The following is a 13232-nucleotide window of genomic DNA, read 5'->3' as shown; positions in this document are numbered from 1 at the left end:
ACTCACTGATACACCACAGAGGTTTACTGAGTATGGCTGTGTTGTGGGAAAGCAGAGTTTCTCAGGGAGATTTTATTATGAAGTGCAGGTCAGAGGGAAAACATGGTGGACATTAGGAGTTGTGAGAGAGAACATTAACAGGAAGGGGTGGATTACACTGGAACCTCAGAATGGATTCTGGACTGTGGGACTGAGGGATGAGAATCAGTACTGGGCTAATGCTGGTCCCCGTGTCCCCCTTCCACTGAGAGAGAAGGTGGAGACGGTGGGGGTGTTTGTGGATTATGATGAGGGTCTGGTCTCCTTTTACGATGTGAAGTCCAGATCTCATATCTACTCTTTCACTGCTCAGTCTTTCACTCAGAAACTCTATCCATTCTTCGATACTTTTGGAAATTATGGAGGTAAAAACGCAGCCCCACTGATCATCTCTCCTGTATTTAAACCTGAATGAATTTTCACCTCACAGATTTAATCATCTATTAAATGGTGAGAATCAAAAGAAATATTTTACTTTTTCTGGTGAATGTTAGAAAGACATTTCCCCTTTTAAAGTGCTGTACAGTTTATTTTAATGCCTGGGGTTTGTTTTCTCATCAATAAATCATTTGAATCCTCCAGTCTGTTTTTTACACATTATGATTGTGGAAGTTTGTCGTTGCGAATCAAATCTGAATAAAGCTGATTTACAGTTCACACTGAGATTTACTGCAGAATTGAATCTGATCAATAAAATGGATGAAGTTCAGCTGCTGATGTCTGTGTAGATAAAACCCAACACCACTGTGTTTCTCCTTCACACTTCATCACACACAAACACCATCAACTTCAGCTTTTATTTACACACACTGCATTCTCTTCTTTACATAAATAAATAAACTACATGAATAAATATTTTTGTGATCACTTAGCGCACTCACATTAGCATTTAAGACCGTTTTTGTTAAATGCTAGCACGCTAATGCTAGTGTCTGAAAGCGTTTCTGTTAACAGTTAGCATGCTAATGTTTGACAGTGTTTTTGTTAAGTTAGCATGCTAACACTAGTTTGACGGTGTTTTTGTTAAGTTAGCATGCTAACGCTAGTGATTGAAAGCATTTTTCTAACGGTGTGCTAACGCTAGTGTTTGAAAGCGTTTTTGTTAACAGTTAGCGTGCTCGCACTAGAGTTTGACAGCATTTTGTTAACAGTTAACGCACTATAATGTTTGACGGTGTTTTTGTTAAGTTAGCACACTCACGTTAAAGTTTCACAGCATTTTTGTTCACAGTTAGAGCGCTAATTGTTTTTGAAACCGTTTTTGTTAAGTTAGCGCACTAATGTTCGTGTTTGAAAGCGTTTTTGTTAAGCTAGCACATTAATGCTAGAGATTGACAACATTTTTGTTCAGTAAGCATGCTAACGTGAGAGTTTGATAGTGTTTTTGTGAAGATGCTCATTTCTGTTCAGTTAGCGCACTGATGCTCATTTTTGTTCACCGCGTGCTAACGTTAGTTTGACAGCGTTTTTGTTTACAGTTAGCATGCTGATGCTCGTTTTTTGAGTGTTTTTATTCACAGTTAGCACGCTAATGCTAGAGTTTGACAACATTTTTGTTAGGTTAGCACACTAATGCTAGTGTTTGAAAGTGTTTTTGTTAAACGTTAGCATGCTAATGGTCGAGTTTGACAGCGTTTTAACAGTTAGCGTTCTAATGTTAAAGTTTGACAGCGTTTTTGTTAAACATTAGTGCACTAATATTATTGTTTGACAGTTTTTGTTAAGTTAGTGCACTGACACTTGTATTTGACTTTTTTTTAACATTTAGCAGACTAACGCTAGAGTTTGACAGTGTTTTTGTTAAGATTGTGCATTAACGTTAAAGTTTGACAGCATTTTTATTTACAGTTAGCGTGCTGATGCTTGTTTTTGAAAGCGTTTTTGTTAATAGCACGCTAACACTCGTGCTTGGCAGCATTTTTGTGAACAGTTAGCCCGCTGATGCTCATTTTTGAAAGTGAGTTTGTTAAGTTAGCATGCTAAGGCTAGAGTTTGAAAGTGTTTTTGTGAAGTTAGCGCACTAACACTGGAGTTTGACAGCATTTTGTTAAGTTAGTGCGTTAACAGAGTTTGTGAATGTTTTTGTTCAATGTTAGCGCACTAATGCTAATGTTTGATGGTTTTTGTTAACGTTAAGCCCGCTGATGCTCGTTTTTGAAAGCGTTTTTTATGAATAGTTACCATGCTAATGTTAGAGTTTGTGAATGGTTTTTGTTCATGTTTGGTGGTTTTTGTTAAGTTAGTGTGCTGACGCTCGTTTCTGACAGCGTTTTTTTAACAGTTACTGCGTTGATGCTAGAGTTTGACAGCATTTTTGTTAACACGCTGATGCTCGTTTTTGAAAGCGCTTTTGTTGAAAGTTAGCGTCCTAACGCTTTTTTCACAGGGCTTTTGTTAACAGTTAGCGTGCTAACACGAGTTTGAGAGCGTTTTTGTTAAATGTTAGCGCACTAATGCTAGTGTTTGACAGCATTTTTGTTAACAGCGCACTAATGTTAGAGTTTGACAGCATTTTTGTTAAGTTAGTGTGCTAACATTCATTTTTGACAGGTTTGTTAAACTAGCATGCTAATGCTAGAGTTTGACAGCATTTTTGTTAACACGCTGATGCTCGTTTTTGAAAGCGTTTTTGTTAAAAGTTACTATCCTAACTCTTATTTTTCACAGGGTTTTTGTTAAGTTAGCGTGCTAACACTAGAGTTTGAGAGCGTTTTTGTTAAATGTTAGCGCACTAATGCTCGTCTTTCACAGTTTTTGTTAAGTTAGCGTGCTGACGCTCATTTTAGACAGCATTTTTAAATTAGCATTAATGCTAAGGTTTGACAGCGTTGAACAGTTAACACGCAAACACTTGTATTTGACTTTTTTTCACAGTTAGTGTGCTAATGATGGTTAGTGAGTTCTGTTCCTTATTGGATTCTTTTGGCCTTATCCAACACATCAATCAGCCAACCCATGTTCATGGCCACACTTTGGATCTCATTTTATCCTGTGGGTTTTCCATTGATTCCATGTGCATCGAGGATGCATCTATCTGCGATCATATGCCTATTGTGTTCAGCGTAAAATTATTTCACCACCTGTTTACAACCAGATCTTCTGGTCACTACTCCCGTCATATTAACTCTTTCACTGCAAAGAAGTTCTCTCGATGTTATTTAATAAATGACATTACCACCTCTATTTCCACTGCACATCAGCACCTCTCCAGTCCAGAGGAGTTAATGCTCCTTTTCAATACCTCCTGTGTTGCCATCTTAGACACTGTGGCTCCTCTTAAATTCAGACATCCCAATTTTAAATCCCAACAGTGGCTTGATGAGTCTACCCACCTCCTCAGGCAGGTCTGTCGTAGAGCCAAGCGGAAATGGAAGAAGGACCACCTCATGGTGTCCCTAGAAATGTTCTGAACTTCTCTGTCAAATTTCCAGGCTGCTGCTAAGAAAGCTAGAGCCTCGCCGGGTTATGCACACATTCATGTCCCGGATGTGTTTGTGTGCTTTTGTGTCTCTAATATTTTTATGGTTTTTAACGTAATTTTCCTACTTATGGCTAGCAAATTTGTTTCATGTCCAAGACAAGCTTCAGATACAACACCCAGGAACGTTATTGTCGCATCAAATTTTCGCTGCTTGTCATTTAACGCTCAGAGTCTTCGCAGCCTAAATAAGTCATCTGACGGGACTCAAATCAGCAATCTGAAAGCCTTTCAAGATCTGGTTTATGCAGAAGAGCTGGACATCATTGCCATCACTGAATCATGGCTTAACGACAGTATCTCTGACATTGAAATCATTCCAACTGGATAGAACATAATTCGAAAAGATCACGCGGCTGATAAGCGAGGAGGAGGTGTACTTTTAGCCCTAAAGGATACCTTAATTTTCAATGGAATCGTTTTAGGGGACTGGTCTAACCATTTGGAGATCGTTGCAATTGAACTTGAATGATTTAAATCTAAAAACTGTCTTCTCTGCGTTTGCTACCGGCCTCCGAATTGTGATCTTAATGAATGGCTGTCACTGTTTGCTTTGCTACTCGAACTCACTTCAAAGTACAATAAAATACTGATTACTGGTGACTTTAATTTTCCTGACTTAACTTGAAACTCTGATTTTATTTCAACATCTATTGGGAGGAATATCTCTTCTGGTTCTTTGGATTTTCATGAACTGACTTTTGACTTTTTTTTACAGCAATTAAATATGCATCCAACAAGACAAGATAACATTTTAGATCTCATTTTTGTCAACTCCCCAGAGATGGTTTCAAACATAACATGCATTGAACCTGGAACAATGGGTATCTTCACTGATCATTCCCTATTGTTCTTTGACCTCACAACACACGCAACTATTTCTTCACACGATTCAATAACTGTTTTTGACTATAAAAACGTTGACTGGGACAGTCTCTCTGCTTCTTTAACATTCGCTGATCTTTCGCCATCACCGACATCTAATATCGACATTGACTCAGATTGGCAATGCTGGAGTGATATCTTTTTAGCTGCTGCTTCAGAATACATTCCATCGAAGACGATCAAAAGGTGCTGCTCTCCCCCGTGGATCGACAGTGAAGTCAAGCATCTATTAAAGAAAAAAAGAGACTGCTAGGAGAAAAGCCAAAGCTAAAACTCCTTCAACTAACCTACGTGAAAGATTTTGCACACTACGTCGACAATCTAAGGCACTTATCACCCTTAAGCGTAAGGAATTCTTTGAAACTCTACCAACTCTGTTAAAATCAAGCACTAATAAGTTCTGGTCTATCTTTAAATCAACATCTAAACAGTCAAGCGTACCTTGCAAAATGGTCTTGAAAAGCGACGACGGAACAATCAAAGAAGCTGCTAATAATCCTATCGAAGTGGCTAATTTGTTCAACAACTACTTCTATTCTACACTCAAGCCTCCGCTGAATCCTGAAGATTATCAAAGCCATACACCATCTGAAGCTGTAAAAACTCCTTTGGTTGACACTATAGATGATCTACAACTTTCTTCAAATGATGTAAAAGACGCGCTACTATCGCTGAATGTAACAAAAGCTACTGGTCCTGACAAGATACCAGCTCGATTGTTGAGGAGTTGTGCACTATACATATGCAGGGTTCTCCACGGATTGAAAATATAGGGGGGTGGGGGTCAATCGGATGACCTTGAAACATATTTGCATAAATTTACATGTAATTTGCATAGTATTTGCATAAAATACTCTCAAATAGTAATCATTTAGAATAGAGGAATCAATTGGACTGGTACAAAACACATCATACATTACACACTTACACATCATATTCAGACACATTGTTTGAAATGGAACTGGAAAAATATTTTTTTATTTAGCAAACTACAAAAAAAGTACAGAAAAGTTTTTGTATTAACTATATTCACACTGCTCCACAAAAGCTGACATTGTTTGAAATGGAAATGTAATTGCAGGCACCACTGGAAAAAAATAATTTTTTTTTAGAGAGTAAAGTACATTGAAAAGACGTTGTTTTAACTATATTTACACTGCTCCGCACCAACTTTTAAACTTTTTGTTTTTATCCTTTATTTCTCTGCCGACAATAACAATCAGTTATCTCGAACTTGGTGTCGATTCACACGTTATTATAAAGGCGTGTGTGGCAGCGGGGGCGTGGTCAAGCATCGGTCTGCTACAGGAGGGCGGAGTCAGGGAAGGTAAATGGCAGAATCACTACACCTGTCATTAATTAATGTGTTTGTGTGTCTTCCCAGTGACCGCGCCCTATTTAAGGAGAGAGAGCGAGAGCAGAGGGAGCGCTCTCCCCAACCAGACGGCTGATGTGTGTGCGAGAGTATATATGAACGCTGAAAAGCTGAATAAAAGAGAGTTTTGTGAACTCAGTTCTGGCCTGCCGTCCTTCTGTGCTCCACCCACCTACATGAACTGTCACAGTGGTGCTGAAACCCGGGAGAGCACAGAAGGACGGCAGGCCAGAACTGAGTTCACAAAACTCTCTTTTATTCAGCTTTTCAGCGTTCATATATACTCTCTCACACGCTCAGACACACGCACACACATCAGCCGTCTGGTTGGGGAGAGAGCTCCCTCTGCTCTCGCTCTCTCTCCTTAAATAGGGCGCGGTCACTGGGAAGACACACAAACACATTAATTAATGACAGGTGTAGTGATTCTGCCATTTACCTTCCCTGACTCCGCCCTCCTGTAGCAGACCGATGCTTGACCACGCCCCCGCTGCCACAGCGTGTTATCTCCCAGCGCAAGAACAATGTGTCAAAAACGCCGAAGCGTGAAACGCTTTTCTTAGACTATAATCGTCAGACTGACTAAACTAATTGCTGGTAAACGCGTTTCACACTCGGGTGTTGTCGCGTTGTCGGTACTCCAACAGAGAAAGGCTATCTGTCACAAAGAAAACAAAGGGACGTCTCTACCTTTTGTAAAGGGGCGGCAGAAATTAAACGGGGGCGGGAATCACAGAAAGGGGGGCGACCCTCCCCTCTAAAACCTCTTGTGGAGAACCCTGATATGTACATCACTATGTTCCCTCTTCAATAAATGTCTAACATTAGGCAAGTTACCAGCCGAATGGAAACTTTCGAACATCGTCCCGATATTAAAGAATGGCCCAGCTAATGAAGTCTCTAACTACAGGCCAATTTCCTTACTACCGCTTGTCTCAAAGGTAATGGAACACTGTGTTTACAACAAAATCATCGATCATATCTCTTTTAAGCTACATCAACTCCAACATGGATTCTTAAAGGAACAGTCCACCTTACTCGTATCAATGCGCTGTCGATGCGCGCAGAAGGTGTTAGTATGCCTGTCATTATAGTGCGGACTTTCCATAGCATAGAAAATCGCTACATTTCAATTTGTGGAACTGAACTTGTTTCATGTCACTGGTCATATAAACCTATGTAAACAGGAAAAACGCGGAAGAGTTTGGTCGCATCTAACTACAGCCCCAAAAAATACCATTGGCCATGCTGAGCCTAGCTACATTGCTAACAGGAGTGACAGCGCGTCTGACTGACTGGGAGGTCGCGCAAAGCTCGGACAGGTACGGAGCAGCTCGTCTCAATTCAGATAAGAGCATATTTCATTATGGAAGTACGGTGGACTGTTCCTTTGAAACATGAGCTAATTTTATCCCTAATCTATCCGCAATGAGCAGCCTGTGGTGACGGTGGCAAGGAAAAACTCCCTCAGACGACATGAGGAAGAAAGCTCGAGAGTAGGGCTGCGTACCTAAACGTAACATCAGGTACCGGTACAGAGGTTTCGGTACAGGTCCGGACCTGTACCTGAACAATTTGACAAATTCTTCTGAACTTCTTTAATAATGACAGAATCATTAATAAACTGTTGACAACTTGTCAGTATGTTTATTCAAAGAAAACCGAACATAACTAGGTTTCCTACCTCACTTCTCAGTCACCCTCTCAGTCTCACACAGGGGCTTCAAAGTTTGGGAGAATAGCAGGGTACAAATAATTTACAGCAGGGTGCAAAATGGTAAAATGTCTGCCAACGGCAGACATAATGCACGCAAAGCCTGCGGGGGGGGGTTTCAAAGGGGGAGGTGTGCCCCCCCCTTTTTGGCACGGAAAATTTTATGAAATGCTCTGAGAAATGGTGGCCTCTGGTAACTTTTAACAGTGAAAATAAAGGGTAATCAATACTATTTGGAAACTTGAAATATGAAACCATACCTCAGTCATTTTATCAAATTTCAGAAATATTTGCAAACAAACACATAAGTAGTCCGATTGAAATCCACATATGGATGATATAATAATTTTAAGTCTGATGTGCACTTTGACTAAGCTAAGGTGACAAGTTTCTCCAGATTCATACCAAAATAAATCAAAGAAAGTAAGATTATATGATATATAAATTCAAGAAATATTTTTATATACATGTAGGGGCCTACGAACAGGTCATCTAAAATTGGGATAACATTTACCCGGGACGGGTATTTGAGGCGGGTCGTCTAGCTTAAGCTTGATTAGCGTTGTTACGCACGCAGTTTGTTTTTTCGAGCAGCTGTCAAACGCAGAGTCAACTTTACGATCTGCGATTATAATGTCTTAAGCAAGGCTGAGAAACGGTGGACTAGGACGTATTTATTTTTCTATATCAACACAATGACAGAATAAATTTGCGTTCAAAACGTACTTACCTTTCCCTCTAGACCTTTTTAGCCATGCATCCGGCATGGAGCCGCTTGCAACTCTCTTCGTCGCCATTTGTGAGTCACATGATGGTATGAACCATTCACAGTCCATGGAACACTCTAAGCCAATCAGAGTACGGCTTACATATGGCACAAGGGGTAGTAATGGCTGCACTCATGTCGAGGATGTAAACAAAGTTGACGTGGCAACGGACATACATGACATAGTGGATGTAATTTACATTCACAACTTTTTTTTTGCCGTCAGAAATATTGAATATTAAATTTTGTGACTCCACTGACAATAGCCAGCGGCATAACAAGCCACAGACGGCGATTTGCCGCCGGTAACCGGCTACTTTTGAGACTGCTGCTCACACTATAGTTAACTTGGGACAAAGTCATAAGTTGTCTCACAGTGAGAAGTGACTACACTAGAGTACTATAGACTCCGCGCAGTCTGCGGCCTTTAACTTACGCGGCAAAATTACACAAAGCAGCAAAGACTGCCAGTGCCAGCAAAGGAAAAATGGCTGACCTGATTTTGAGTCTTTTTGACCAATCAGAACGCTGGATCAGCCAGGCTCTCGCAATGTCTCGTGAGACTGTGGCGAGAGGATCTCAAATCAAAGATGGCTCTGATTTCAAGTTTCAGCGCGGCATTTTACGTCTTTCCCAGTGCTAAATTTTTGTCTTTGTGGTAGGATTTACGCATCTTCAGTCACAAAATAAGCAGATACTTGGTGTAAATTTATCTGTTCGGTACAGTACTGGTACTTCATGATCCGGTGTTTTGGACCTATACCGAATCGATTTTCATGGTACAGTACCGGTACGCAGCCCTACTCGAGAGGAACCAGACTCAAAAGGGAACCCATCCTCATTTGGGCAACAACAGACAACATGACTATAACAGTAACAGTTACAGGTTGCGCCATGCTTACAAACCATGGCACGAATCTTGTGTTCTTTAAACACGCTTTCGATATCAACAGTTTTGAAAAGGAGAATTTCGCGGTATGTCCGTGTCACGGAGGGACATCGTTCAGAGGGAGGACGGGAAGACCGACGATGTCAAACATTTGACAAGGAAAACGGCATCAAAAATCCATGGAATTGGCGATGGCTGGAGTTTAAAGTCGGTAGTGTATGAGCACATACAGAAGTTAAAAGAACCGGGGAAAGCTTACTGCATCTTGTGCCATCAGGATGTGAAGTACGGTTCTGGTGGAAGAACGCGTTTGGTTGACCATGTTAAAGGAAAAAAACATGCGGAATTGGTGAAATTGAAGCTGTCGATCTATAGATTACCAGGTAGACCATCTTGTTCACATTTTATATATTCAATTTATAATAATAATAATAAACAGTTCAAATTAAATGGCATGGTTGAGAAAATATTTGCTTTCAGGAGATGCTTCAAATCCATCAATATACACACAATCTGTTCAGCTTCTGGGGCCCCTGGCTCCTGGGGGGCTGCTCCTCCCAGACCCCCTGCTAAAATTGTTTCCTCGGATTTTGTCATTTCTATTTCACAGCCCTGGTCGTTAAACTGCTGCTGCTTGCTACAAGGAACAGTGTTGGGCACAAACTGTGTCTCTCTGAAATGCAGTTAGTGGCGTAATGTATCACAATGTCGATGTGATATTGTCTGTTTTAAGATGGTTTCCTTCTTATGACCAACAATTTGGGTGCCTGCTGATGGAAGTGAAATGGATTTGTGTGTGTGTGTGTGGTGTTTCAGGGCGATTCCAGAGTGATGGAGGAGCAGCTGAAGGAGCAGGAGCTTCTCGAGCAACAGAAGAGAGTAAGAACATTTATAACCACTGTACTCATGTACACAGGTTTTAGTTTGGTACTCTGAGACTCGGCTAAAAAAAAAATGAATTAATTTGAACGTGTTCAGTGGGTTTTGTTTCCATTTCACCACTAAGCTTCTCCTGTTTGTCTCCAGGCTGCACAGCTGCTGGAGCACGAGAGGCAGCAGGAGCTGGTTAAGCTGCAGCAGGTGGGACCACCAGGCACCCGGGCCCCAGAAGCAGGACCTGCACCCAACCTGCTGCCCCCTATTCCTCCACTCAGAGGTGACTGTCTGTTCCTCCACTCCACAGTTAGAGCGGAGTCAGAATTGCTTTTTAAGCTTCTGACTGCAAAGTTGAATTCTGGGTAAAATGTTTTATTTCTGTTGCTGTTGGAGTTTGGAGATGTTTCACTGCTGCACACACCGTGTATCCTGTGTGTAAATGTTTTGCCGAGATAAAAAGCGTCCCGCGTTTTACGATTCCGGAGATTGCTGAAGTAAGTGAGCAACAATATCATGTGACCACCGTGGGGCGTCTGACCTACTGTTAACCAAAGCAAGTCAGCGTGGGCAAACATGGCGGACTCGACTCTCCCTCCAGCGGAAAAGAAAAGGAAAACCTGACTAGTGAGTGCAGCTGCAAGATGGAGCAAGATTAGATGACCTCATTTTTCTGGACAGATAACTAAATCATTCTAGCTAGCGCTTAGCGATCTTAGCCTGAGAATGCGTGGGCTCGACTCCACAGTAGCGAGTATGGAGTTATACACCTAATGTTTTGGTCTTACAGAGAAAGAAACGAGAACACAAAAGCAGGAACAGAGAAAAGAGAGAGTCATATTTTGTTTCACAAATTTGTTCACGAATGTCAACCATAAATTATATCCCTGTGACTGAAAACTCTCCGAGGTCGATGCAGAGTCACGATGTTTTCCGCACGTTGCCATCTTGGTGTGACTCAGTTCCATAGTTATGCTAATTAGTTAAAGCTCCTCGTGTTCGGCTGTTTCCGTAGCGCCGTACTGTTTACCTCAAGGCAGGATGCTCAGTCCCAGAACAGAGGAAAGCGACCCTCAGGACAGCAAAATGATCGTTTCCTCCACATGTGAGACAGGAAAATGTCACGCCCAAATTTTTTTTTTTTTTAAATTTCAGATGACTTTGCAGTCAGCACCTTTAACTGCATTGTTGTACATTACCTAGCCAAGATGGCTGCCAGACATATCCTGTGTTTATTCAAGTCTTCAACTGTGTGTTAGAGAGAATTTATTATGCAAAGTAGTTTATATGTATTTGTCTGATGTACACTACCATTCAAAAGTTTGGGGTCACTTTGAAATGTCCTTATTTTTGAAAGAAAAGCACTGTTCTTTTCAATGAAGATCACTTTAAACTAATCAGAAATCCAATCTATACATTGCTAATGTGGTAAATGACTATTCTAGCTGCAAATGTCTGGTTTTTGGTGCAATATCTCCATAGGTGTATAGAGGCCCATTTCCAGCAACTCTCACTCCAGTGTTCTAATGGTACAATGTGTTTGCTCATTGCCTCAGAAGGCTAATGGATGATTAGAAAACCCTTGTACAATCATGTTAGCACAGCTGAAAACAGTTGAGCTCTTTAGAGAAGCTATAAAACTGACCTTCCTTTGAGCAGATTGAGTTTCTGGAGCATCACATTTGTGGGGTCGATTAAATGCTCAAAATGGCCAGAAAAATGTCTTGACTATATTTTCTATTCATTTTACAACTTATGGTGGTAAATAAAAGTGTGACTTTTCATGGAAAACACACAATTGTCTGGGTGACCCCAAACTTTTGAACGGTATTGTAGCTTTCAAACAGGAGCCTCACATTGCCTTTAAACCGACTGAATAATTGAACGTTATGCGTATCGGTACCAGTACAGGCCTAGAAATTCATATATTTTTTTCACCAGCCAGCCGGACTAGTTACCTTCCAAAGTGACTAGCGAAACAGAAAATCAACTCGCCAAAATTTGTTCATGTGTGAATTTTACTTCTGTCAAAAATAACGCAAAAGAGAGTAGTTACCGTTGTTCATGACTAATGTGCATTTATTTCAAGACCCGAGTATTTTGATACTGTTGTTAAATACATAAATGAGAACAACACAGAGCACCATAATAGAATATCAACAAATAATAATATATTGGAAAACTTGGCAACTTGGTGTATGAGTATTGAAAACAAATATACTTACTATTATGACTATAGCACCCAAAATATGTCCAACATGCTTTCTGTTAGGGCTGGGACATTAGCGCGTTAATTTCGATTAATTAATCACAAATATCAACGCGTTAAAAAAAAACAACGTATTTTAATCGCACACTATAACAGACACGTCCTTCTGCATTAGAGCAGTGGAGAGTGGCATTACGTCTGATGGTGTACACAGCCTTCTGGAAACTCAGAAGTCGTCGTTTGGGATTTTACCTGTGGGGGCAGCACTAATGCGTGACGGAATACAGCCGGACGGAAACAGAAAAAGAACAGGAGAAGAAGAACGCCGGTTTTCAAAGGACGCTGGTTTTTGGAAGGAGAGATGGAAGAAGTACAAGAAGCGGATGAGAACGTTTTAGTTGGCCCCATGCAGGGGAAATTCTGTTATAAAATACAGGATGGGAGAGTTGATAAGAGCGTGGTCGTATGTAAATTGTGCAACAAGGAGTTCGTGCATCACCGCAGTGCATCAAGCCTGAAATACCACCTCAATGCCAAACATGTAGCAGCAAGCTTGGCAGATGGCGCGCAAGCTAACCCAACATGGACGACACACAGCCAACCCACACTACATCAACTGAGTTTCAAGGGCAAGGTCAGCAAGACCACGGCAGAGAAAATGACCAACGCGCTGGCTTACTGGGCGGCTCTCGACTGCAGACCCATTGCAGTGGTAGAAGATAAGGGGCTGGAAAAGGTACTTCAGATTGCGTTGTCTGACACCACGTATGAGCTGCCATGCAGAAAAACAGTGACAAAGAGGGTCCAGCAGCTCTACGACAGTGAAAAGGGAGAGAAAGAGAATTTGTTGGAAAAAGCAGAATGCGTCGCTATTACTGGGGATCACTGGACCTCGGTCAGCAACGCAAATTACCTCGGTGTGACGGCACACTTTATTGACAAGTGGCGTCTTCACTCGTTTGCCTTAACCATCAAGAAGATCACCACAAGGCACTTTGCTGAAA

The 13232-nt window shown here is 41.2% G+C and overlaps 1 protein-coding gene across 1 annotated transcript in view; it reads left to right on the top strand.

Annotated features, from left to right (window-relative positions):
* LOC132885414 (splicing factor 3B subunit 2-like) overlaps positions 1-13232 on the top strand; it is a 92334-nt gene that overhangs the window by 27168 nt on the left and 51934 nt on the right. The window contains exons 5-6 of the mRNA XM_060920072.1: positions 9963-10025; positions 10173-10302. Of these exons, the coding sequence (XP_060776055.1) occupies positions 9963-10025; positions 10173-10302 (193 nt within the window). The remainder of the gene's footprint in view (positions 1-9962; positions 10026-10172; positions 10303-13232) is intronic.

This window comes from Neoarius graeffei, chromosome 1 (genome assembly GCF_027579695.1).
Source record: "Neoarius graeffei isolate fNeoGra1 chromosome 1, fNeoGra1.pri, whole genome shotgun sequence".
In the NCBI taxonomy this organism is placed as follows: domain Eukaryota; kingdom Metazoa; phylum Chordata; class Actinopteri; order Siluriformes; family Ariidae; genus Neoarius; species Neoarius graeffei.
The sequence above is the reverse complement of the archived record's forward strand: the minus strand, read 5'-3'. Positions and strand labels throughout refer to the sequence as shown.